Raw genomic sequence first — 27,922 nt, 5'->3', positions numbered from 1 at the left:
CCGTTTGTAAATTCTTTATCTCCTGTTTGTTACAAATAAAGTATTTTTACAGTACAAACCTTTTCTTACATACTTGTAAAGTATTTTTTTGATGATATTGGATAGCCATACATTTAAAGCAACTATAAGCCTGCTTTTTTACTTCCATGACTAAAAGAAAATGGGATTTAAAGGTTTTAATGAAAAAAAAAAAATATATATATATATATATATATATATATATATATATATATATATATATATATATTTTATATATACACGTATTTGTGTATTTATACATAATAATTACACACAACACACAAATATATAATGCAAACACAAACTTTTATTTTGTATGCAAGTAATCGATAATTGCGGTTAATCTTTTGACAGCCCTGCTTGTTATACATTGTCTTTAAAGTGGTGATGACATAAGGAATCAAATTTATACGTAATAATTACACACAATACACACAAATATATATAATGCAAACACAAACTTTTATTTTTTCTGCAAGTAATCGATAACTGCGGTTAATCTTTTGACAGCCCTACTGGTTATACTTTGTCTTTAAAGTGGTGATGACATGAGAAATCAAATTTCCATTAACTTTTTGACCTAAACTAAACAGTTTAAAGACCAAGAAAGTCACGAAGGCCACCAAGAAATCATATATCAACTTTAATATCAACCTATAACTTATAATGCTTCATAGGATGATCGCTCCACTTGGGGAGATGAGAGAGCTTCTGTTCAGTGCTGGGCTCGATCGGCCAACCCCAGGCTTTGAAGAAGGATGACAGATTCATGTTCACCACCTTGGAGAAGGTCTCAGCGTACAGATTCATCTTGCCTGGATTGTTTTTGGGCACTCCAGTCATGTCATGATAGGCAGCAAAAACCTTCTTGAAAGCATCCCAGCCAAATTTTTCTTGAAGCTTAAAAAATATTGTATATATGATTATGAATACAGTGATGATAAAAATTCATCATGTTTTATTTTCTATGATTATCTTCCATAAAATGAAATATAAAAAATGAGTTGTTTAATCAGTCTATTAAAGCTGCCATCTATCTATCTATCTATCTATCTATCTATCTATCTATCTATCTATCTATCTATCTATCTATCTATATATATATATATATATATATATATATATATATATACATTATGATGTGTGGAAAAAAAACTAACATTATAAGCCGTCTGTTCCTACCTGCATATAAGTCTCCAGTGCTGTCCACACGGTCCATTTTTCCAAATTCCTGCCACCTTTGACATAATCTTTGATGCGATGCTGGCGTTTTTTTGGGGCCATGTCTGGGTGTGCAGTAGCCCTGTCGATACCAAGCACCTCCTCATGCACATACACTGACCACAGGTTGCAGTTGCACTCAATTGTGTGTGGACGAAACTCCCAAACTTCACGCTGCTGGTTATGACCAAGCTCATGTATAAATCCCCACACATCACTTTTACCAACTTTCTTTGGATTCATCAGGTCTGGGGCGGAGGTGGATTGCATCACGATGGGATATCCAGCATGCATAAAGCCTAAACGAGAAAAAATAGGAGTGCTGTGTGAAAACATTCTTGTCATGGCTGGTCTAGAGGTCTAACAGAACACTTTAAATGTACATTATGCAGAACTATACACATTACATCAAGATCATTTAATGATTTTGTGGTAAGACAGATTTAATACTGTAATGAACTCTCTCTGTGTCTTCCCTAGTCATGTCTTTTATTTTGAAGTTATGTCTGTGTCTTTCATATCTGTAGTTTCTTGTAGTTCTTTTGTTCATTTGTCTGTGCGCTGATTATGTCTTGTAATCCCTAATTACTCTGTGTATTAGCCCCAGTGTTTGCATAGAGGGTATGCACGTGACGTCACCTTCGGCAAAAATGATTGCGGTTACGCCCCCTGAGTGGCAAAAGACAGAGCGTCAGCATTTGTGTACAGTGTGAAATCAGCAAAAACATGGGGAAATGCATCTAAATGGGAAAAAGCTGTTGTGCGAATTTGGAGCTATTGTTTTACAGACTGCCAAAAACACGGAAAGGAGAAGTAAATTGATCGTTCATGCCAACGTCCACAGACCACAGGTGGGTTGACAAGTCACAACATGTATGTAGCTTGTCATGTGTGTGGTTCGTAATTTCAAAATATGTGTTCTGCGCTTTGAGAGATCGTGTGTGCATCACGTGTCATGCCAAAATAAGGGCCAATCTAATTTCTCTGTCTTACCCCTTCCCCTTTGTCTTCGTCTTCCCCTTGCCCCTCGAAACCGAGTAAAGGGGTAAGACAGATCGTTCGTCTAAAAAATGAGACACCACTCAATTACCGTTTGCGTCACCTTCCCTTGCGCTAACAGGCTGCTACGTAAACAGACAATCGTTGACAAACAAAGAAGATGCCGTTGTCTCAGGTTGTGGTATCGATTGCCTCAGCGGAGCTCAACAAATAGCGCATAACTTAGCTGCTAGCTAGCGCCTTAACTAGCGATTCAAAACAAAAACATTACAATTAAACCCGCTTGAACATTTTATTAAAAGTATCATAAAACTTGAGTGTCATAATATAATCTCAATTAAATTGCAGACGTTCATCAATAAAACGTCTTGATGCCGGCTCTCCTCCCTACTGAAAAATCCAGCTAAAACCAGCTACCAGCTTATGTAGCTGGTTTAAGGTGGTTTATGCTGGACCTCCCAGCCTGACAAAGCTGGTCATGCTGGTGGGCCAGCTGGTATTCCAGCATGACCAGCTAAGTCCAGCTAGACCAGCTTAAAATGTGACCAAAACACAGCTAGACCAGCTTGCTACACCAGCAAAACCAGCTTCCTACACCAGCAAAACCAGCTAAAACCAAGCTGGGGACCAGCCAAAACCAGCTCACCAGCTTATGCTGGTCTTAGCTGGATTTTTCAGTAGGGCTGAGATATTCCTACGTTAACGTTTACCCCTCTCTTTCAAGTGTGCTCCTTATCACACTTCGTTTCAAGGGCTATGTATCCCTACGCCTTGGCCCTAGCCCTTGATCAAACTGAAAATTGAGACACCACTTCGCCTCACATGAACGCGCAAAACCGAGGTGAAGGGGTAAGGGGAAGGGGTAAGACAGAGAAACGAGACGCACCCTAAGTTCCTGCTGCAGACACGTCTAAAGGGTTTATGATAAAAGAGACGCTCGCGTTTGCCAGATACTCGCATAATCTCATGCGTGATCAGAGTTTACTGTTAAGGGAGTGTTTAGCGTGTATTTTGGGAACGCGAGCGTCTCTTTTATCATAAACTGTTTTGACGCGTGTGCAGCAGGCACTTATTTTGACAAAATGTGATGCACACAGGATCTTTATACACGCAGGACACATATTTTGGAAAAGGGAATCACACACGTGACAATCCGAACACTTATTTTGAATTAGCGCCTCCTCGTCATGAGCCGCCACTGATGTAATCATATATATAATCTTTAGACCAAGCATGCAAAACTGCAAACTCATTAAAGGCTTAATTCAGTTTGCTATTGTAAACACATTTTGCAAAACTCTAAACACAGTTCCCTGCATTAGATGCATTATTGAAAACTAACAGCTCTTAGTTTCACAAAGCTCTTAGTTTTCACAAATTGCTTATGTGTGAAAACTCTTGTAGCTAATTTGTTCACTTGGAAATGAGAGCTTGAACAACATATTTAGGCTTTAAATTGCTTTCTTGGCCAGATCAGTCATCGATCAATGACCATCTACAACTTTTGTGTGACGATTTGCATTATGTGTGTGTGTTTGGTTGTATTGTCTGTAGAGTTTTGAGAGCGCCTAGTTTCAGAAATTGTGTGTAAGCTATCAACTATCATGCGTCCTGCATTGGCACCTTACGTCATTTACGTACTTTTTAAGTTTTTTCAACACCACCAGAAAACAAATGATCAGTAAGCTATTATTAAGCCTTTAATGAAGTCATATGGACTGCCATTGGACTGCCAGTCCACCTACTGTCATTGGCTCTCAGTAAACTATTTCCTTTTCTGTATTGAAAAAGAAAGACATCAGATTGAGTTTGGAGATGTGAGAATAAGTGAATGTTGTCAGCATAAATATTCAAAAGCAGTTCATACCGGCAGAGATCTGAACATCTGCAACGAATCGCTCCTTGCGGGGGAACTTATGAGGTATTGCTGCCAGGTCAGCTATGGCTCTCATTATTGAATCCCAAATTTTTGCCACCTCATCAGGATGATCCAGACTCCGTATCAGACTTGACTCTAATGTGATGATGATGTTCTCAAACTCAAGCTCCGCCCAGGGGGCTGGCGCCTGACGGATCCCACCAACCCAGTCAGCTACACTAGTCTCTCCTGAAGGGACAAAAGCAAGTTAGCATTTCAGATTTTACTACAGTCCTTGACTTTTGATGTAACAAGCTTAAACATATCACACACATATGTATCTCATTATGATACTCACTGAATATAAACAGAGATACTGATTATTGAACTTTATAGCTCCAAACTAAATCTGGCAGAATTACACTATCTCTGTAGATGGTTGTGCTGTTGTTCCATCTTTTGGAGTTAAGAACATAGGTGTGATGTTGGCTAGCAAGCAAAGAAGTGCTACCTAATTGAATTTAACATACTTACCAGCAGTGGCGGCTGGTGACTTCTTTTTCTGAGGGCGCACGATGCGAAGTTCATCACAATATGTATGTAGCCCGTCATGTGTGTGGTACGTAATTTCAAAATATGTGTCCTGTGCCTCGAGAGACCGTGTGCGCATCACGAGTCCCGCCAAAACAAGTGCCCGCTGCAGACCCACCAAAGGGTCTACGACAAAAGAGACAATCGTGTTTGCCAGATACTCGTATAATCTCATGCGTAATCAGAGTTTAATGTTAAGGGAGTGTCTTTTGGAACATGAGCGTCTCTTTTATCATAAACGGTTTTGATGCGTGTGCAGCAGGCACCCACCTTGACAAAACACGTGATGCACACACGATCTCTCGACACACAGGACACATATTTTGGAAAAGGGAACCACACACATGACGGGCTACATACATGTTGTGATGAACTTCGAATTCGCGCCCTTCGGATGAGGAGTCACGAGACGCCACTGCTTACCAGACTTGAAGTATGGAGCCTTTATTGCGGTCTGCACCACGATTTCCACCCCATCCACTTTGGTTTTGGGAGGTGCAACTAGGTAGATGAGTCCTCCCCATAGATTACAGATCTGGACCATTTTGTTGTCCAAGGGAAAACACTCATAGACCACAGGAGCTCGTTTTAAAACATCTGCAGCCGAAATGTTATCAGTCTGACAGCCAATTTGGACCTGTAGACAGTTACATTAAAACATGTTGATATCACCCTATTAATGTCCAATGGATTATCTAATTAAAATGTTAACAAAAATCTGCTATATACTGTATAAAATTACACTGGACACATCAAAATAATGTACTTGAGGGTATTATTTCGATTACCTTCCAGTTTTTCTCAATGAGCTCTGAAGGAATAAACATGTGTGTCCTCATACCAGGAGAAAGATACAAGCCTGTGCTTATCCATTCCTTAGCGTCTGAAACAAAAAGTGGTGTGCATATGCCATACCAACTCTTGTGTGTAACAGGTCAATTCCCCTATTTGCTAACTTTAACAAAAGGAATAACATTTTCCCCTTTATTTAAAATTAAAACTTTCATACCACCAGTGTTGGTGCTGATACGAACTCTTGCATCAGACACAGTGGGCAGGTCAGGTCTTTCTTTAATGATGTATGGCAGGAGGGCATCAGGGTCAGACATGGTTTTGTACAATTCAGTCCCAATTTGGAGCATCAGGAAGTCTTTGGGAGTTTTAATAGGACACTTACTACTAACCTGTGGAACACCAAACTCCTTCACCATATTGGTTAAAAGAGTTACCACTGAATTATAAGAAGCACAGTCATGTGCACGCATGCGAAGGTAGCTTGCACAATCATTGCCAAGATGTTTCAAGCAGCCCTCTTCATTAGGAGTAAGTTTGTACCCCTTGGTTACATGCTTGCCAAAGTATCTTAGTCCATTACGAAAATGGTACACATCTTTAAAGCTCTGCTTGATTTTTGCGACTTTGTATAATCCTCCATACACAGTGTTGCCCAAAATACTCAATCCCATCTTGTTAAGAATGCGATTTCCTGGGTATTCAGTCATCACATTGCGGCCACGGTTTTTCTGGGCCCAATACCAGGCATGACCTCCAATCAGAAGACCACCTCCTTCTGCCACAAATTCTTGGATCTTTTCACATTGGGCATCACTGTTGGAAGGGCAGACATAGACACTGAGATCTTCTCTGAAATTTGTTAACTGGCATTTCAGACCGGATTTGCTCAGTATCTTTTGGGCTCCTGCGAGTTTGGGTATGATCCCTATAACGCCTTTACGCCCCACATCCAGCCAGTTAATAGCATTAATCAGAAAAGTGGACAGAGATTCACGGCTCAGGTAGCCTTCGTGGGTTACCACAATTACCCGTCCTTGTCCATAGTAGGTGCCGGCAATGAATACTTTTCCAGGTGGAGCTACTGCAATAGGAAATGCTAATGGTCCATGCACCATCAGCTCAGATGCCACACTGCCTTGTGCACACTTGGTGTCAAACATATGCACACCTTTCAGCAGGAATTCTAGGTCATTCTTAAAATCCTTGATTATTCTGAAAAATGACAATAAAATAGTTACAAGACATAGTTTTAGAAGTGGGTTTATGAAAGTGCATAATTTAAAGCTGAACTTACGATACAGCAAGCCAACTAGAAGGTATTTTAGAAGGCACAGTAATCACGCCACGCTCTCCTGTGTGTTCCGTAAAGTAAATTCCTGCGACACTGCACACCTTGTTTCCAGGGAAGTTCAGAAAAACATTCTCCTCTGAATGAGAGTAAGACCAGTGCCATGCTTGACCAGCAATAATTAAACCGCCCCCAGCTTTGACAAAAGCAATCAAATTCTTTGCACAAGCATCAACACTGTAAGCATCTGTGATATATACAGCCAGGCCTTTCCGAAAATCTCCAAGCTCAGTGCTGATATGCGAATTGCGGAAGTTGTCAGCTACTGGACCTAAATTCTTCTGAATCCCTACAATGCTGGCATCACCGGTATGTGGCATGAGCTCCCTCAGGGCATTCTCTATCAGGCTGGGGAAACGGGTCAAGTAGTCTTCGTGTCCCAACACCACCACACGTCCCTGACCGTAACAAGATGCAGCCATCAGAACTTGACCTCTTGGATTCATGGCAAGTGGAAAGGCATCTGCACCGATCAGCAAAAGCTCACTAGGCACCGCTTTTCCTTGGAGGTCAAGCTCACTCAGACCAGTCATGATGGTGCAGTAGTCATTTTCACGAGCCATTATGCTTTAGTTGGTCAGAAACCCTCTTAAAAAAGACAAAAAAGATAAGTATATGTTTAGAATCGTCATATATGCTACAATCTGTACTCTACAATAAAGCATTTAAAATACAAAAGAATAAGTTGCAAGCCTTAGGTTTGGGTATTGCAGTATTTACATGCTCTTGACCAGGGGTGTCCAGACTTTTTTGTGTGGTGATCTACTTTTAAAATGATAAAGCCGACAAGATCTACCTGCTAAAAAACACAGTTACATTTTTTATGGCAATTTAAAAGCATATTAGGACTATACCGATATCTCTACATGGAATTTAAGGCTGTCCCCATTAGGCTACTCCATTCTTTTTGAGTAGTTAAAAAAGTAATTCAGTACATGTCAAGTAATGCTTAAAATAGCGGAGATGCAGTTTAGTGAAACAAACTAGAATAAGACAACAGTATCAGAAGCCTCTCTCGACGCAGCTTTCTATTGCTAGGCAACCACCGAGTCAGCTGTCTTGTCAATCAAATATTGAAGCGTGAGTGCTCTTTTGCTGTTAACTGTCATATTAAAAGAAACTTTAAAAAGAGGGCGCTTGCTCTGACCTTGTTTGAGGATGAGAGGTGCACAAACACAGGAGAGAGTGAGCGAGTGGAGTCCGGTTCTTCAAAGCAACTGTAAACTTCCCTAATCACAACGTAATTCGATTGGACAATGGAAAGACGCGAATGACGTCGGGCGCTTCTCCGCTCTCAGCGTTCCTTCAAAGGCGCGTGCTGCGACCGGCGGCAAAAACCGCAAGGCGCTCAGCGCGCATAAACATAGCTTAAACAGCGTACAAACGCTCCCTGTCCATAGAATATCATTCAAAAAAGGCGCCTGCAACTGCCATAAACGCTTTTGGTGTGATTGGCCCCTCTCATAATGCCTATTTCACCCTCTGTTTTCCGATGCTCATGGAGCATCATATACAGTTAACTTATGTGCGATCTACCGGCATTGCTTTTGCGATCGACTTATTGGACACCCCTGCTCTTGACAATGCTGTGGCAATTTTAATTAATGAGGCTAAAATGGTCATTTGAAAATTTTATTCTTTGCAAGAAAGGTCAAAAGTCATACAGATAATGCAGCAGAGTGTAAGATTCTAGGTCCCTTTTATGCATCTTACATGGCTTTTACGGCCATTCTCAGGAATATGGTACATAACATTTTAAATAATCCACCTTTCTCAGCTGTTAACATATCTAAAGCCAATCTGTTTTGAATTACATTGTCTCTTAATCTGACTCATTTCATTATTGATGATTATTAATGTACTTGATGTATTTTGTGATAAAAGTAAGACAATTTTATTCTTTTGTTATCAGCGGTAGGAGGTTTATCCACGGCAGCTTTGGTTCTACATGCATCAGTCTCCGTTTATCAGTTCATAGGTCTAGGACTTTCCTGCAGTTGCTAGCGTACACCCACAATAAACGTTTTGGTGGATTGTTAGGACAATGTCTTCAACAAATGCACAAGCAGAGCACTTCCAAATCTCCCTCTCACTGGGACGGCATGCTCTGTACAGATTTTTGTTTTAAGCATGTCACAGCTTGCACAGCAGCAGATTTTGCATCCACTCTCACATTTCCTGTAGAAACAGAGTCTTTGGCTTTAGTATGTGCTAGCAATTTGAAAAGGTAATATAATAACCTCTAGTAAATCAAAAACAGTGCTTGAGTGTGTTGTTGCCTCCCTAGTCAGTAATCATCTAATAACTAATATTCTCTTTGAACCCCTTCAGTCAGGTTTTCGCAATTTTTACAGCACTGAAACAGCCTTGGTCAAAGTTACCAATCGCCGCGGCTAATGGCCACTGATTCTGGAGCTACCTCACTTCTAATTCTTCTGGACCTTAAAGCAGCCTTCGATACTGTGGATCACGGTCTTTTACTTGCTCGACTAGAAACTGCTTTTGGGGTGTCTGGGACAGTTTTGGAGTGGTTTAAATCTTATTTTACTGACCATTCCCAATTTGTATCGATAGGTGGCTTTAGCTCTGTTTCTTGTCCGATTCTCTCTGATGTCCCTCAGGGATCAGTCTTAGGTCCTTTACTTTTTAATATTTATTTATATCTATTTTGGGATCTTCTGAGATCGCTCGGTCTTAATTATAATTTCTATGCTGACAATACCAAAATTTACATCCATTCTAAACCTGGAGAAGATATTGAATCTTCTTACCTTTCTGGCTGTATTTCTGAGATTAAAATATGGATGATTAATAACTTTATGTGCTTCAATGGCGGGAAAACTGAGGTTATGCTCATAGGTTTCCATCATCAAGTTCGCAAAGCGGCTACTCTGACATTGTCTGCTTATGGCACTGATTTAGAGACTCAAAGTAAAATCAGAAACCTTGGTGTATTTTTTGACACCAGCCTCACTTTTGATTCTTCTGCCCAGAGTACTGTGAAGGCGTCCTTTTTACATCTCAGAAATATAGCTAGAATACGGCCAATGTTAAGCATATCAGTCGCTGAAAGGTTGATTAATTCATTTGTGGTTTCACGTCTGGATTATTGCAATGCAGTTTTAGCTGGAGTTCCTAAAGCTACAACTAATAAATGGCAATATGTTCCGAATTCTGCTGCCTGAATCCTGACGGGAACTAGGAAATTTGAACATACCACACCGGTTCTGAAATCTCTACACTGGCTCCCTGTCAGGTACCGTGTTGATTTTAAGGTCATGATGTTAACTTACAAGGCATTGCATGGCCTAGCACCGCAGAACTTATCTGATTTATTAACCACTTATTCTCCAAATCGTTGACTGCACTCTTTACAGTGTAATTTGCTAGTTGTTCCACAATCACATCTTAAATCTATGAGTGATAGGGCTTTCTCTGTGTTTGCTCCCACACTTTGGAACTCTCTCCCTCTTGAACTCAGGGAAGCACGGACTCTCGGATCCTTTAAAGCCCTTCTTAAGACATATCTTTTTAAACTTGCATTTGATTGCTGATCTTTTGATTGTTTTATAGTAATTTTTTTGTGTTTTTTTATACATTTTTACTTGTTGAATGTTTTAATGTATTATGTACAGCGCTTAGAGAAGCTGCTTTTAAAGGTGCTTTATACAAATAAAGTTTATTATTATTATTATTAAATAAATGTAAAGTATGGGCACCTGATGTGAGAAATTCCCTATTTTTCCACAGAGCTCCAAAATCACAAAAAACATAAGTGCACAACTTATCTATAGAAACATATCTATAGTCAGTTTAAATGGTCACTCTTTGAGCAGTCATCAGTTTGCATGCTTCAATCAAAGCCACTAGGTTCAGCATCTTATGCAGAGTAATCTGGTGACAGTCTAGATGTTAATGTTTCAAATGTTTCAGTTGTACTGTAACAGCCAAACCAACATTGTGCCTGTTTGGGGATCTTTTGGAGCAGAGCCATCCACCAGACAAGTCTGGTCTGGGTGTGCACACTTGTTCAAGAGCAGTTAAGCAGCAGTGATGTTTTTGCCCATCAACCTCCACTGGCAGAAGAGGGTTTAAGGTCATGCATCACTTAACATGTATTGATGATATTGATATTAAACATGTCAATCCTAACAATGTTATATCTTAGCCAGCGGCCTGTAGACAGATGAGAAGTTTTCTGTTCTAGCAAAATAATGAAAAAGCAAGACCATAAGAGTAAGATAACAGTTTGGTGGAAAAGTAAGTAACAGGACATAATCTGTCTCCATAATGTTGCAACAACACAAGTGTTATAAAGCCACTCTTTTCATAACAAAAGCAGATCAAAACTGTCTGTCTGTACTAGGGCTGAAACGATTAATCGAGTTACTCAATTAACTTGATTACAAAATTCCTTGAGGCAAAAATTCTGCCTCGAAGCCTCGTTTAATAAGTTTGGGATCATTACATTCTTATCATTAAATTACACTCAGCATCTAAACCGAAAACATTCACTGCTGTTTCACCAAGCTTCGCTGAAACAAGGTAACGTAGCCTAAGCCTATTGAAGGTCACAAATTTTAATCCCATACTCTATTTGTAGCGATGTTATGCGGTTTGACTAGATATGATTAAATTGAATGTGAATACTAGGTATTCACAAATTGCAAGAGAGTATAGCCTAAAAAAGAACCCCTTTCACACGCATGCACCCTTGTCTCTCTCACACACCATTCAGACCAATCGAGGCAATGCATCACATATGCTTAAACTTTTATGTAGCCACGCAACAATCATTTCAGCATGCATTCACTGTATACACCGGGACGTGATGTTGTGATGCGTCACGGAGTGACTTTTATTGGCGGAACGGAGAGGGCGACGATCGTTCCACCCGGATGGTTTTAATGCAACAACAGGCCGGTTCCGGTCGACTCCGGGCAACCCAAATCTAGCGTGATGAAGATCAGGTGCGCTAAGCGAGTGTGGCGATCGCTGATTGGGCTTTGGAGAAGAGAGGAGGCCCATAAAAAGGGCTTGGAAGAAAACGGAAGGGGGCAGTTGTTTCGGGAGGTCCTGTCCCGCGGCTCGCGCTGAGAGGCCGCTGGGGTGTGGTGAAAGGGGAACGAGTGAATGCAAGCGTGAAGCTAAAGCCGGGAGTGTGACGAACGTCCAAATAGAGAGAAGCCAATTGTGGAAGTCACTCTACATTGGTTTTAAACTATTTAATAAAATTTGTTAAATTTTAATTCTGTTGTTTGTCTGGTCATTGGGGTATTGTGGGACCTCCTCGGGGTGGAAACGAAAGGAGGAGCGTGACCCGCGACAGGGGCGGTCCGCTTCTCACCTGTGACAGATGTCTTCATTGATCCTTTACTTGATTACACATAGGATGGATATTTTGGAAATTATAGATTATGTAAATGTTGGGTAATGTCAGTGTATTGGCTAATTTGAAATGGTGTAATCTGTCTTTTATAGTACTGTAGCATATTAATTTCAGCACTTCTAAGGCCGATTTGAAACATGTATGTTGCATTGTTTACTGTTGGATGAACTGATTGTTAAAAGTACTAAACTGAAAGAAGATCATACTGTTGTGTTTCAGTGATTAAACCAAATGTTCTTGTCACAGGGTGACGATTTCATGGGGCGGAACCAAAAGTACGGAGGATTGGTTCCGCCCGGATGAGTTCCTACCCGGGTGGTTGAGCGGAAACACCGGAACTTCCGGTAAAGTGTTGGTGAAGGCTTCTTCTAGTCGCGGATTTCAGCCGAGTGGAGAGGTCATAGTCGTCTGAGTAGAACAAAGGAGATAAAGCAAACGGATCAGTATTGTTGTGAGTACATCGAGGCTTGTATTGAACGATCTTGTGGAGAATAACTTGTCCAACGTAGTTGTGAGTTACCATTCATATGATAGCGGCCCTACCGCGGAGCAGAGTGGTAGGCGAGCCGAGGAATGGAGATACAGGGAGACATAAGTGGTCGTGGCAGCGACGTTCACCTTCTGGCCTCATACCTTTTACAAACGGCCAACGAACCCGAGACAGGTCCAGGAGAGCGTGGCTCTGACCCTATTTTCACGTGGAGTGTGAGGCGTGCTGTGGGTGAGTCTGTATCTTGCTGTGCGTGTGCACTTTTGAGTCATTGCTGTGAGATGCTGTGTTTAAGCCGTCAGTAGCCGTCTCCCCCTATACCAGTCGAAGGAAACGAGAAGGCCGAGGAGGGGCCGAAGGATCTTTATATAACTGCTGCTCGAAGACGCTTGTATGGGGACCCGGGTGTAGTACCTTTAGTAGATCCCCAGGAATCGGTTTGGCTCTGCGGAGGCGGTGGTGAAGTGTATCGGCGAAAACAGACCAACTGTGAGTAGAACCCATTAGGTGCTGTATTTTAAACAAAGAAATTATATTTCTGTGAGGAGTAACCTACCTGTCACGGAGCCTCTTCAAAAGGGCGCCCCTGTCGACCTCTCTGCGCTGTGATCAGAGGAGAGGAAAGGGCAGCGTTCGGCTCAGCATGACGGTGGTGAATCCCGACGCACTGGAGGCCTCAGTAAGGGCTGGAGTTAGACATCCTACCACACGATGGTCTGTGAGTACCATTCCCTGTCCACCAAAGTAAAAGTTGCTGTTAGTCCACCGCCCCGAGCAGTAGTCGATAAGGAAAGGCCTGTAGGCAGGTGAAGATCGTGCCAAGTTATTAGAATACTGTCTGATGTTCGCTTACCTGCATATACTCACCTCTGTCCATTGCCACAGGCACCGGAGTGACTAGAGAAATACCAGAGCCTGTACGTTAATCCTCTGTGTTATAGTTAAGGCCTGCAGAAGGAGAGAACACGAGTCCAGTTACCTGTGGAGTACTTGCCTTGTTCATTGGCCCAAGTAAGAGGAATACCAGAGCCTGTACGTTAATCCTCTGTGTTACAGCTAAAGCCTGCAGAAGGAGAGAACACAAGTCCAGTTACCTGTGGAGTACTTACCTTGTTCATCGGCCCAAGTGAGAGAAATACCAATGCCTGTACAATTAATCCTCTGTGTTACAGCTAAAGCCTGCAGAAGGAGAGAATATGAGTACAGTTACTTGTGGAGTACTTACCTTGTTCATCGGCCCAAGTAAGAGAAATACCAGAGCCTGTACGTTAATCCTCTGTGTTACAGCTAAAGCCTGCAGAAGGAGAGAACACGACTCCAGTTACCTGTGGAGTACTTACCTTGTTCATCGGCCCAAGTAAGAGAAATACCAGAGCCTGTATGTTAATCCTCTGTGTTACAGCTAAAGCCTACAGAAGGAGAGAATACGAGTCCAGTTACCTGTGGAGCCTTGTCCCCCTTGACGTCCCCCCCGCCTTGTAGTCATGCCGTGGATCTCTGCCGCTTGGCCCTTCCCCTTTCCCCCTTGCACAGTCTACCTGGAGGACAAGAAGAAGAGTCATTTTAACTCCCCTTATCCCCCCTTTCCCCAAAACCCAGTTTTAACTAATTTAAATAAAGTTTCATTTTTTAATTATACTTACTCTTGTGTGTCTGGTCATTGGGGTGGCTTTGGGAACTCCTCAAGGTGGAAACTAGGAAGGGGCGGGACTTGTTACATTTGTGGTATGCCCCGACCTGTGACATTCTCATTACATATTATGATAATCTTGTATTTGAAACAATGATTATGTGGACTAAAACATGTGCAACTTAAAGCATTACATCAGGTTTTGAAAGAATGACTAGCTGCATGTTACAAGTGTGATCAGTTTGGATTTTTGTACTACGAGTTTTGAAAATGTACACCTTACTTGTGAAAATAGTACCAAAGCAAATAAAAAAAACCTGTAAATGAAATTGTGTCACCAACCGGGGCAGACCACTAATGCCCCTCCGGACGGTCCACCTCGAGGAGGTCCCCAAAAGCACCCCAATGACCAAACACGAGAACAAGGAAATACAAGTAAAACAAACTTTTTTTAAATAAGTTAAAATATAACTGGGATGGGGAAAGGGAAATTTAAAATAACTCTGCCATGTTCCTTTGTTTCTGCAGGGGGAGAGAGGGGCCGAGGGGAGAAAGGACGGAGCTCCTTCGTCCTGGGGTAAGTATTGCGACTTCCTGGGGATTCTAATCCTTATTTCTCCTTCTCCTGTTTAGTTGAACGCGTGGTGCCCTCCCCTGATTCCTGGAGGCAGAAAGGAAACACGATTACTGGACGTAGGGGTGTGAGACAACTACCTACTCCACTGTGGGACCACTCCGTGGCTCTCCAAGCCGTACTGCGTCTTGCTGCTGCGTGCACCCGTGCTTTCAGCAGGTAAGTGTCACCGGAGCTCTTTCGGGTCTATAACTTCCTCTTTTGTTTGTCTTTCCCACAGGATACCTGGACATCGGGCCTCAACCCACCGTTGTTGGAGTACCAGCTCGCCTCGGATGCCGGCTACCGTCCTACACACACAAAGACAGGTTAGCGAGAATTTCACTGAGTTACCGTGTCTTGCTACGGAGCGACGATGGTCTCTGACAGCCGATACAGGAATACTCCTCTCTATTTCAGATGGCTCCAGGGACGCTGCGGGGCCGTGCTCCACGAGACGGACGTATTTCCAAGGTAAGTATGGATTCCACTAGGCACCTTTCAGCTGGATCTACCGGACTCCAAGGTAAGTGTAGCTCTGATTCTAGTATGGCTCAGTAGTTTAATAGGCGTGCTACTCTGGAACAACAAGACAGCTTGGGTAAGTGTAGCTTTAGCTCTGGTTCAAGTGTGGCTCTGCGGTTCAATAGGTGTGCTGCTCTGGAACAACAAGACAGCTTGGGTGAGTATAGCTTTAGCTCTGGTTCTAGTGTGGCTCTGCGGCTCAATAGGTGTGCTGCTCTGCAACAACAAGACAGCTTGGGTAAGTATAACTTTAGCTCTGGTTCTAGTGTGGCTCTGCAGCTCAATAGGTGTGCTGCTCTGGAAAAACAAGACAACTTGGGTAAGTATAGCGTTAGCTCTGGTTCTAGTGTGGCTCGGTGGTTCAATAGGCGTGCTGCTCTGGAACAACAAGACAGCTTGTGTAAGTATAGCTTTAGCTCTGATTCTAGTGTGGCTCTGTGGTTCAAATAGACGTGTTGTTCTGGAACAACAAGACAACTTGGGTAAGTATAGCGTTAGCTCTGGTTCTAGTGTGGCTCTGTGGTTTGATAGGCGTGCTGCTCTGGAACAACAAGACAGCTGGGGTAAGTATAGCTTTAGCTCTGGTTCTAGTGTGGCTCTGCGGTTCAATAGGCGTGCTGTTTTATCACACCCGGAGGTAGTACGAGTACATATCTCAACATGGGTAAGTGAATCTATATCTCACCCAACCTTGGCCCGCGACGAGGGAATACAGTCACTACCACCTTCCCCGCGATTCGCTGCTGGTCAGGTCGCAGCCTGTGCCATCTGACAAGCTGGGGGGAGATGTAGAGGGAACTACAAGACAACGTCCGTAACCGACCCGTCAACGACACCTAAATGGATGGAACAACGACAGTGCCTCTTCTCCACATAAGGTTTGTACACAGCAGTTAACTTTATTCCCTCACAAGTGCTCTACTTCCTCAGATTTTACTGTGTTCTCTCCCACAGTACGTCAATAACTATACTCACGGCCTCCTTCGTTGCTCGGACACATAGGTGGGGGGACATAGGTAAGTAAATCCACAATGATGGTCGCACTCCAACAGTTTCACGACAACCTCTCAGTGACAGCTTGACCTGGAAGCGGTATGAGCGACAAGGACACGGCACAACACTGCAAATACTTCAGGTGCACACACGTCAGTTATCCACACGCACCCACAGCAATCCACGCTCTTTAGTGACAGGAAAAAGGCTCATACCTCTACGCTGGGTCAAAATACTTCACCGGGGGAAAGACGTTCCAGTTACTGCCACAGGCGTGTTATGTGGTTAGCACGAGTCCCCTCACCATGGCCCGGATACCTTGCAACCTGTTGGCTCGCCCACCGGCTTCGTTCTCCACGGTGGGGCCACTATAGGACAACACACTCCACAACCAGTTTATGATCCATTCATCAATATCTCAATGGATGTAAATAAATGCTTGTACTCACGGTCTAATACCATTTAACGGTTCTCTGCTGTGTCCGTCCGTCCTCTCCTTGCGGCTCCCCAAGGCCGCTTAACTCGAGGAAATCTCTGTCAACATTTGTGTAACACGATGGCCTTCCATAGGCATATGCACACACTCACTTGTAAACGATGCCTCTTCGGTACAATTCATCCGCTGCCCAGCCTCATTCAGTAACTCATCTCTCTGCTTTTTCTCCTCCACAGATTCTTGCTTTGGTTCCTGGTTATCCGCTGTGCCACATTAAACCCCGCTCTGCCACCACACCCGCTCCAACGTCCACCGGGAACAAAGGATCAACAAAAATGAACGCAGCTTAGTATTTGCAATGTTCTATTTGTACTTCCTGCTTCCCGTGAACTGTCCAGTTAGCGCTCGCCAACTCATCATGCACACCTGCCGCTTGTTTCTTCTGATCTTGTTGCCCGGGGTTACCCGGAAGTGCCGTTGTTTGCACAAAATGGCCCGGGCGGAACTTTTCTTCTCCACACTTTGGTTTCGCCCTTACAGTCACTCGTGACAATTGCTTAATTGTTGGCACTGGCACTTAAAAACACTAAATGGGTAAAATTCCAATAAATAGGCTTAGTTTTGAAGCCAAATATTGGAGTTGGAATCAATACCGGTTTTGTTTTGTAGAAATAAAAACCAAATGCTTGATAATTTTATAGCCACATCATTTTTGTCACCTCCAAAACTCACTCCAAGCAACACAACTCTTAACACATGGCTCAAAACAGGCTCAGTGCAGCCAAACACAAAGCACGACCCTCACCAAGATAACACACACTGTCACACTGAGAGAAAAAACACTAGCATCAAACACCAATACAGAAAATACAAACTTTTTTGTTAGAACAGTTTGAACAATTTCAGTGACTTCACACAAAGTAATATTTTCTTTAAAGAAAAGAGATTCTTTAAAGTGAAAGAGATTGTTTCACATGATTTACATTTGCAGTTTGCTTCAATAGTCTGTGGTAATTTACGGAAATACAGTAATGAGAAAAAAGGTAAAACTAAAGGTACATACTGTAATTCGAACAAATAATTGAAGGGCTAATCCTGCTTCTCTATAGCTTCAGGCCACAGGTTTTCATCAACATCACATCTAATGTTCTCTCTTGCAATGCACCTGGGGAGGAAACCTTCTGGAGTGCCTTATAAATCCCTGGCAGTCCTCTGAACTCGTGTCCTCACATCCGGCACGCATGTTGACATTTGGTCATGTGGGTGGTGATCAAACACTTTCAACCTCCAGGCAAAGAAAAACTCCTCTATTGGCCACAAGGCTTAAATTAATTCTGTTTTGAATGTGTGGTGCACAGTTTTGACAGCAGTGTGTTAGCATTTGAACAAAGTGCTGTAAATCCACAGTGTTGTGCAAGTTGTGGTTAAAGTCATGGGATAAGTGTTTAGAGTTTTGAAAACTGTGTTCAAGCATTGAAAAACGAACTAGAGTTTGGTCCACATGAACTGCTGCTGTACAGACTGTAGTTAGAGTTTTGCACATGTGACTCCAGTTGTGCCCACTGTCGTTTAACAATCGAAAAAAAAACTGTAACACGGATGTCATTCAAGCAGTCCAAACTCCATTGTTTTAGCTATAGTAACCAAACAGAAACCATCTATTCCTAACTATTAGAAACTACCTAGATCAGTATAAACTCACTAAAGCATGTGTTTGACAGTTCACAAATCTTCAAATAGCAACCAGTCTGCATGTCTTATAAAAAAAGGTGCCATGTCTGTGTTGTTCTTTGCCAGCATGGATGGAGGAGGTCTAAGGCTTTCCAACGCTCTCGCTTGTCAATGAGTGGTTAAGGGTACACCCTCGTATGATGAAACTGTTCCTCATATTCCTCATTTTTGAATCCCATAGAGGAGTTCTTCAGTGCTTGGAGGTGGAACGCTTATGATCACCATCATTATGAGCAAATGCCCTTGCATTGACTGCTGCTGCCCAAGAAATAAGTGCAGAGGAATGTCAAGGTTGGATAAAGCATGCAAGAAGATTTTTCCATAGGTGCATTGCAAGAGAGGATATTGAATGTGATGTGGATGAGGCCAAGTGGTCCCATCGTCAAGACAGAAGAAACTGGGTATCAATAGTGGCTATGTTTTATACACCAATCCGGCGAAACATGAAAGTAAAGCAGCACCGGCATTACTGCGGTGCTTTGCTGCTAAGGAAGTAGCGTGTTAGTCCCGTAGGCTGCTGTCGCAGATGTTAGCTGTGCGAAGTTTTCTTAATTTTTTTAGTACGTATTCTGTCCAGTGATGCCTGGAAGAGTGTGTTGTGTGGTTGGCTGTTTAACAACAGCACAAAAATACAAGCCTGGAATACAACCGTTTGTGAAATTCACAAACCTTTGTTGCACATTGACTGCCCATGTTTACGGCCATACGTACTACACAGAGTTCCTGGTCGAGCGGAGGACCAAGATGGGTGTCAAAAGTGGATGAAAAACACAAACCGAGATTACTTCTAGCCGAACAAGAATACTGTGGTAAGTTTTGCTTTAACTGTTCAATATGTGAATGCCACATGTTACATTCATTGGGTGTAACACACAGTGAAACAGCGCTAGCTAAGTTTGCTAGCAATTTCGTTAGCTGTAGCCCTGCTAAAAAACAGCATCAAACCAGCATGAGAATTATGCTGGTTTGATGCTGGTTTACAGTGTTTCCTCTAGGATTTTTTCCAGCTGTGGTGGCAGGGGGCGCCCATGATGATTAAAAATGTACATTATTTTTTAAAATGTAGAATATAGTTTACAGTAAACTAACATGTATTTTTTATAATATTCATGCTGTCATTTACTTTTCCTTATATTTTTCTTAAAAAATACGTTTTATAGCTTCGTACGGATCTTTCATTGTAGTTTTAATGTAGTGTGCAAGTTCATGCTCGTGTTTAACGTTACAGAGCTGTTGCAAAGTCACGCACACCGCAAATCGCGCATTTAAATATAAACCTTTAAGGGTCTTCAGACAGAGCTTAAACACAAATAAGCACAAGACCATTAAAAAAAACTGCTATCTATCGGAATCGAGTCGAATTTTGGTCTTGGGTGTTAGACCCGCAGTTAACTCTTGTTTATTGAGTCCCGACCTGCATCTACAATGCAAATGACACATTAATATACATCAAATATATGCGTTTCACCCACGGGTACCCCGACCCTGCTGTCTGAAAACAGATGAAACCGTCTCACCGTCTGCCTCAAGTTTTAATTACCAACGTCCTTCTCTTCCCACGGGAATAATGTAAGTTTCCTTACAAACAGATTTGACTATTAATGTCTTGCATTGCCATATGAGTAGTATTCAGTATTTAGCTTTTTTTGACAAATATCTCGTCATTAAATGTGAAACTTTGTGAGTGTCGATCTAAAGAACGGAAGATTGATAGTTGAGCGGTCAGCAGCACGCTGCGCTTATAGTCTATATTCTGAATAACTTATGGCCCGATAAGTTGATAAAATGAGTACAGTGATTCCAAATGAATTTCCAAAAAAACTCGTAATATGTTAAATCGAAAGTTTAATCATGTCTCGCAGCCCTGCGCTGCGTCCGTGCCGGTGAACAGCATGCGCGTGATGACCTTAACCCTTAAATTACCCTACATTTATTGTCATACAGATAAAAGTAAAACAACATTAGAAACTGTAAATGTTGTATTTTTATTTGTGTAAACTCACAATAAGGAGAAAACGTTGTGCTTATTTAAAATCCTTAAAAACATGACGTCCTTTCTGCTGCTTTGGTTTTACAGCGCGTCACAAAAAAAGAACAGAAACTTAAATACATTTTTTATTCGTTTTGTCAATCTGATAATTATTTAAGTGTAACATATTTCGTATAGGCTTATTTATTTTATTATTATTTCTCAAAACAGAGACGTAGCCTAATCATCATCTGTTGATTTAAATCTGTGTGCATGAAACTAAACCCATGGGGAAATTGATATTTAGGCGATTTGTTTATAAATGAGTGAACAACGCGAATCCAGAAAGCAATTTATTTATTTTTAAAGACAGCCAGTCTGGCAGGGCTCTTTAATTTGCGAGCTGCCGCCATGGGCTTTGTCTAGAAGGGATACAGCAAATACCGAAAAGTTTAGGATTAGATTTGGAGGTAGGATTATTAGGATGAAAACAGCGGCTCTGGCTAAATGAGATACAAATACATCCTACAATCGTGTGAAATGATGTGTTTAGAGTTGGGTTTGGGTGAAGGATTATGATAAAACAGTGCTCATACGGCAAGATTTTGTTTGCTGTATCCCTTCTAGAAGGCTTTTATCCACAACCGCAGGCGCGGCGGGGATGTTTTAGGCGTGGCGCCCCGCCACGGTAGAATGTATATAGCGGAAACACTGGGTTTAGCTGGTGCTAATGCTGGTTTGGTGCTGGTTTAGCTGGTGCTTCCGCTGTTGCTGATGCTGGTTTAGTTGGTGTTCACTAGCAAACCAGCACCAAAACACAACATATGCTGGTCTTGCTGGTATGCTGTTTTTTTCAGCAGGGAGGTGAAAACAAAGCTGGAGCTTTCATGTTGCTGTGTAGCTGGAACTTTCACAAGACTTGTGTTACTGCTTGGTAAACTGTAGTTCCTCTCTATGCATTAGCTTAAATGTTAAAGTTAGTCCTCGCCGCTTGCTTTGGATAAAATGTCTGCTAGATGGATAGGTAAACGTACACATCCAACTGGTAATTGTTTGATTACTGTGTGATTGGTAATGTTTACTAATTAAACTACTACATAGTAGTAAATCAATAGTAAATCTGATACAACTGGAGACTTATCACAAGACACTAGACAAAACAAGAACAGGACAGGACAGATAACCACCAGTTTGGCAATTGTGCATGTTTGACATTAACTAAGAGAAAGTGCAGAGTGATATTTAAAGTACTGTCTTGTTCTCACTTACTTGAGAAGTACTTTTACCACCAATGTATCGCTAATTCTGTATTTATAATTTATTTATTACTACTGTAAGGTTTGTGGAATACATTTTCCTGACCGACAATAGATGAGGATGTTGGGAATTTGGAGAATATGCCTCTGGAGACATGTGGCCAGAGCACAACTACAGTTTCAACTGTGGTAACAAGCAGATGAAGGACTGGTGCACTCAAACAGATCCAACACCGTCAGTATCAGTATTTTATAAATTTGTGCTGACAGTTTCTGGCAACTTTTCCAAGTCTTGTTGACCATTTGCTCACAACCACTTAATTCCAAATTGGCCGTCCATGAATAAATTTAGCTTGTTTTAATAAGACTCCGTTTGGGTTTATTGTTTACTGACTTGGGTAAACTATTTGGGGTTAGTAGGAGCACGCCATTTGAGATATTTACATTTTGGAGACCAATCCTTGCAAGATTCATGAGGGAAAAGGTGATTGCTTGGTTGCCCAGGGATACGCTGAACAGAATCAGGCCCAAGACATTTCACAAAAACTATCCTAAAGCCACATGCATCATTGACTCTACAGAGGTTTGTACAAAGGCCAAATAACTTAAAATTATAGCAATTACAAACATCATAACACATACAAACTGCTATACTGTATAGCCTCCAATGTTTATGTCATGTTTGTATCAAAGCTTTTTGGTGAAAGGGCCAGTGATAATTTTATCACAAAGAACAGTGGTTTTGTTCATCACCTGATCCCAGGTGATAAGATTTTAGCAGATCGCAGATTTACCATCATGGATATATTGCCTCCAGGAGTGAGTCTAGCTCTTCCTGCATTCACACGTGGACGTAAGGAGCTGTCTGAACATGAGGTGACATCCACACATCACCTAGCTAATGTCAGGATCCACATTGAGCATGCAATTCGAAGGCTGAAGAGTTTTAAGATTTTGTGTAATGTTATGTCTGGTAGGTTGCAAAGTGTTGATGAGATTGTAAGTATTTGTGCAGGGTTATGTCATTAGTTAATCCATAACAGTACTGAATGAAGAAGAAACAATGGATCTGTGTCTGTGTCTAGGGTGGCCATTTGTGCCAGTTCCGCCGGACACGTCCCGAACATGTTTTCGGGTTCGTTCTCCGAAAGTCGCGTTGCTTGACCGCATACGTCATCACATTTCAGTTAAAATACATTAGAAAATTAAGATTTATTTCTTTTAAGACATACAATCATTGTAGTTTCATTCTTACCTTGAAATGTAACAGTTGCTTTTCTGAAATTAAACCCAAAATATTAAACCTTGATGACGTATGTAGGGCCGGATTAACCATATGGGCAACTGGGCAATTGCCCAGGGGCCCAAGACCTCCAAAGGGCCCCGGCTGCAAGGGCACGAGCAAAATACTGTATCTGGTAATCTCCCGCTGGCCGCTTTATATTAAACAAACTGTCAACACGGGCTTTTGCGCTCAATGCGCTGCAAAGAGAGACGCTGCGCTGCCTGACTTTGAACGTGAGTTGAGAGCGGTTGAGAGTCAGTCTCATGCGAACTGACCAATGAAGAGAGGGCCTCAAGTTAAGACCCTCTTCTCATTGGTCAGTCCGCATGAGGTGGGCAGAGCCATAGGTGGGTAAAAGGTTCGCCGAGCGTTATGTGATGCAAGGCGTTGCTACAACAGAAAAAAACGAGACATGGAGAAGCTAAGTGGGAGCGCGAAGCGGAAATTAAAAAAGGAAAAGGACATCATAAACGCAGAAAATGTAAAGTATAAACAGTGGTGTAGTCTATGTGATACGCAGGTATCTGCGCGATCCGATCGGCGTATGAAATAAAATTACTATAGCGGCGCGAAAGAACCCACAGGCGAGTGATAGCAAAGTTCCGCGGTCCGCAAGAGCGATTCCAGTTATCACATGGAGAAATCTGCTTTGAATCGCTCTCGTAGTACTTTGACATCACCAAGAGGTCTGTTTAGCGCCAAATGAAGTCGAACCTGCAGTGTAGCTGCTCACGCGACACTGTAAACAGACCATGTGGAGAAGTGAACGAGTGGAGCAGTGCACAACATAAAATCTGGAGAGTTCACAACACACATGTGAGTAAACAACATTTAAATCATCAATCCAGTTTATTACTATCTGGAGGTAAGGCTCCAATAAAATAAAATAAGCTGGTGTATATGTCCTGATGGTTTTTAGCTGCCTTCCAGCATGCTTGCTTGTGCTTCACAGTGTTAAACTTACTTTCTCTGTGTTTATTTGTATATCTACGTTCAATATGTAGCCTATAGCCTATACTTCTGTGAGGAAATTTATGTCTGCGTTGATGTTCAGTTCAGACTTTGGTTTGGGTGTCTAATATTAGGCTACATGATGGTTTTGTAATAATAATTAAGTAAAAGCCTTTTTTCATTTTTAGACACTGCTTGGATATGCAAAAAAATAAGCTTTTTATATCAATGACTATGCAAATTAGAGTTAATCCATGGTCATCTTAAATGTGTATTAATTAAAAAGTTCTGTTAAGTCAGATTCCGTCAACGACGAGGACAACTCAGCTATGTTAGCAAGGACTTTTCTACACCGCCAGCTTACTTTTACAGCCCGGAGATTATACAGATGCTGATGTGTTTTGTTTTCATAGCATCATGTGTGAGTGAATGTCTTTGATAGGGGACATAGTAGTCCATTTGTATGAGCATTTAAATATTTGTAAATCAAAATACACCTGATGGCAGTTAGAATTTGAAGTATTGAGTATATTTACTGTATATTACAGTAATATATTCTGTATATGACCATATTATGGTGATCCTGGGGTCGTGATGATGGGGCCCTTGAATATTGTTGCCCAGGGTATAACAAAGTGTTAATCTGGCCCTGGACATATGCGGTCGACCAACGCGACTTCCGGAGAACAAACCCAAAAACATGTTCGGGACGTGTCCGGCGAAACTGGCACGAATGGCCACCCTATCTGGCCACCCTATCTGTGTCATGGGCTAAGCTGTCATGGGTAAGTGTGAGTGTGATATGGTTAATTTTGTCTAGATTATGTCCTTAGGCTTAAGAAGGTCATGGTATACCAAATATTAATTTAATTTCATTAATTAATTTTGTATTTCGACAGAAAATCTAACAAAATAACAACAAACAGTAAAGTAAACAGTGAACAAATGTTAAACAGATGTGTATTAAGTTGCCATAACAATGCAATGCATATAGTTAAAATGTGCAGTTGTAAACTGTGAACAAATGTTGAACTCTTGATATGTGTATTACCGCTAAGTTGTGATGGAAAAGCTCATTAAAGTGTAATAGCTACTTGACCCCACAAATTGTCATGACCCCGTGTGCAATTCTTGTTGCTACTGCTAGTAGCAGATGCTGAAAGTATTCAGGTGGCAGATTTTGTTCATTGTCAACTCTTCGTTGTAGGGTACATCTATGATCACATGTTCATTTGGGGTCCACACCATAAACTGACAATTCCTTTTTTTGCACAGTGCATTGCCACCTGGACCTGATAGTAGTACCCTAACCCAGATGCTGTTTCCCTCAGAACGTACTTTCCATCACTCAATCTAACATCATATTTGTTTGAATCTATCTATTTTTTTAGACTGCCACCATGTGCTTTAACATTTTTTGGTGTGGGACACTTAATCTCAAGAATAGTATCTGCGTCAATAATTCTATTGAGACTGGCACCAAGCCAATTTTTTTGATCATGTACAACCAGGCCTGTAGTCTCCACCGTAAGCCCTGTTGTTTGCTCGAAACATTGTCTAGCCAAAGGCTCGGCTTGTTGTACCTCAGATGCCTCACTACTGGTGATTCTTATTTTTCTCTGGTCCAGCCAGCTGACAATTCTGGCCCTTGGTCTTTATTTCTAATCTTTGCCTGTCATATTCCCCACATTTTATATAATTTTGAAATGTTGTGTTGCAAAGTGTGCATTTTTGTTCTGCACACATTGTGTGCTCTTTGGGTGGACCTACTACAATGTGTGCATTAGTTCCTCTATATTTATGTTTTGAGGACATGAACATTTTATGGTTAAAGATTAAACAACACCCTGTATGAGCTCTGTGTTTCCCATGTCTGATGTATTAAGTATTAAAGGGATACTTCACCGATTTAGCATTCAGCTTTGTATCTGTAGAAACCCGGCAGTATTACTGAATGACCATGTTTCCCTCCCTCATTTCCCCCTGAGAGGAGAGATATCTGCATTTTGGTTCTGCAAAAAAGTCCTCCGATGATGTAATATGACGATTTTTGCATCATCGGAGGACTTTTTTGCAGAACCAAAATGCAGATATCTCTCCTCTCAGGGGGAAATGATGGAGGGAAACATGGTCATTCAGTAATACTGCCGGGTTTCTACAGATACAAAGCTGAATGCTAAATCGGTGAAGTATCCCTTTAAGTGTTTTTGTGTAAATTTGTTATTTTGTTTTATAATCTTTTTGTTGCACGTGACTACTGGTATTTGCAACGCGCCCTTGTGTGTGGCCCATTGGTCAGAATAACACATTGTAAGAGTGGTAAGCGGTATGTGTAAAAAAAGGTCCCAATTTCTTTTTGTCTCTGCAATTGTATTGTGTCTACTGTACTACTGGTCACTACTATGGACGAGTTGTGAAAATGTGCATATGAGTAGTTTAAGCCATCCATTAAATATGACTAGAATTTGTTCTTTACTGTCTTTAACTTTTATTTTCGGTTTATCACAGGAGCTGGGGTCCCACGGGTGACAGGAATTTCTGCAGTGGTGGTGGTGCTTCTTCATCATGTGCCGTGTAACAACTTTTGTGTTTTGTAATGTGGTTTAAGTTCACCTTGGCGTGTGTGCGTGTATGGATGTGTTCTTTGCTTGAACTAAACTTTGTCTGCTGCCGTTGGGAGCCTCAGCCCTGCGGGAAACCATTCTCTTTATTTTTTTAATTATATATTTTGTTATAGTTAATATTGGTTCTTTGTTTTTCTTACCTTTATTTAGGTGGAGTATGAGTACTTGGTGTACTTCTTTTAATCTGTGTTTTAAATACTTTTTATAAACATAGCATGTACCATTTTGTAAGGAAGTAGTTTTTCGGGGCGGTGGAATGACAATATCAGCTTCTTTTGTCATGGCAAATAACATGGTCACTGTGTAGAGCAGCTTGTACCGCTATCTACCATAAGATGAAACTTCACAATTCTCAATTAAAAAAATATGTCTAGGGATTTTAAGAAATAAAACCACTATTAAACATTGTTAATTTAATAGATTAAAAAGAGAGGATAATCAGTGTATTGTATGTGTTTGTGGTTAATGAGTTAGCAGAATTTTTCTCTCTCAGTCAGCAACAGTGTTGTGCTTCTGCTTACTTTGGCTGGCATTTCCCCATTCTTCTCAGAATACCTTGTGGATTTACTGCACCATAATGACACTCTATGGCCGTCTTTGTCAGGTTTGTAAAAAATGGCTATTCCTCATACAGTACCTTTGCGCACAAGGTCATCTCACCTCACAACAGTGTTTTTGGCTATTCCCTGTGCTTTCATACAGTCACCTCACAATACTGTTTTTGGCTATTCCCTGTACCTTCATACAGAGTCACCTCAGAGCATTCAGTGTCCTCATTTCTAAATTTCTTGACTCTGAATTTAATTCAGTATTTCAGCCTACTCTTTTCAAGGCATATTAAGTCTTGACTTGTGCTGAATACCACAACCATACACCAAGCAGAATGGGTTTTCCCAAACATAAATGTTCTTACCGTAGTTTACTGCCACTGGGTTCTTACGACGATCCCCATAGGACTGAAATGGTAAAAGTATCCGGATGATTAGTCAGCGTCTGTTCTAAGTTTGCAAGGTCCAGTCAAGGGATGGTCTTTTAAGAATGTTATTTCTTGCAAGAAAGGGTCAACAGTCATACAGATAATTCTGCAGAGTGATATAAAGATCCTATGTCCCTGTCTGCGTTATAAGCATTCCTGAGCTCTTGCTGCCAATCATACTTCAGTATCTTAGTTAATACCTTTTAAGGAATCCATGACTCTGA

General features: G+C 41.5%; 1 protein-coding gene across 1 annotated transcript; it reads right to left on the bottom strand.

The window, feature by feature from the left end:
* Positions 1-340: 340 nt before the first annotated feature.
* On the bottom strand, positions 341-27,922 carry LOC129437765 (TRPM8 channel-associated factor homolog). The gene is made up of 8 exons (XM_073862752.1): positions 27,636-27,922; positions 6,777-7,416; positions 5,697-6,694; positions 5,476-5,570; positions 5,111-5,324; positions 4,106-4,345; positions 1,201-1,538; positions 341-918 (listed from the first exon to the last, which is right to left on the bottom strand). Exons 2-8 carry the CDS (start codon positions 7,391-7,393, stop codon positions 673-675), a joined length of 2,748 nt encoding a protein of 915 aa, XP_073718853.1. The 5' UTR covers positions 7,394-7,416; positions 27,636-27,922; the 3' UTR covers positions 341-672.

This window comes from Misgurnus anguillicaudatus, chromosome 24 (genome assembly GCF_027580225.2).
Source record: "Misgurnus anguillicaudatus chromosome 24, ASM2758022v2, whole genome shotgun sequence".
NCBI lineage: Eukaryota > Metazoa > Chordata > Actinopteri > Cypriniformes > Cobitidae > Misgurnus > Misgurnus anguillicaudatus.
The sequence above is the reverse complement of the archived record's forward strand: the minus strand, read 5'-3'. Positions and strand labels throughout refer to the sequence as shown.

What these genes read in the sequence shown, in the direction of transcription:
- LOC129437765 (XM_073862752.1), bottom strand. Translation starts at nt 7,393, where the DNA reads ATGGCTCGTGAAAATGACTACTGCACCATCATGACTGGTCTGAGTGAG. An exon ending in TCTAGTTGGCTTGCTGTATC is followed by an intron (nt 6,695 to 6,776) that starts GTAAGTTCAGCT and finishes GTCATTTTTCAG; the next exon opens with AATAATCAAGGATTTTAAGA. An exon ending in CACTGGAGACTTATATGCAG is followed by an intron (nt 919 to 1,200) that starts GTAGGAACAGAC and finishes ATATTTTTTAAG; the next exon opens with CTTCAAGAAAAATTTGGCTG.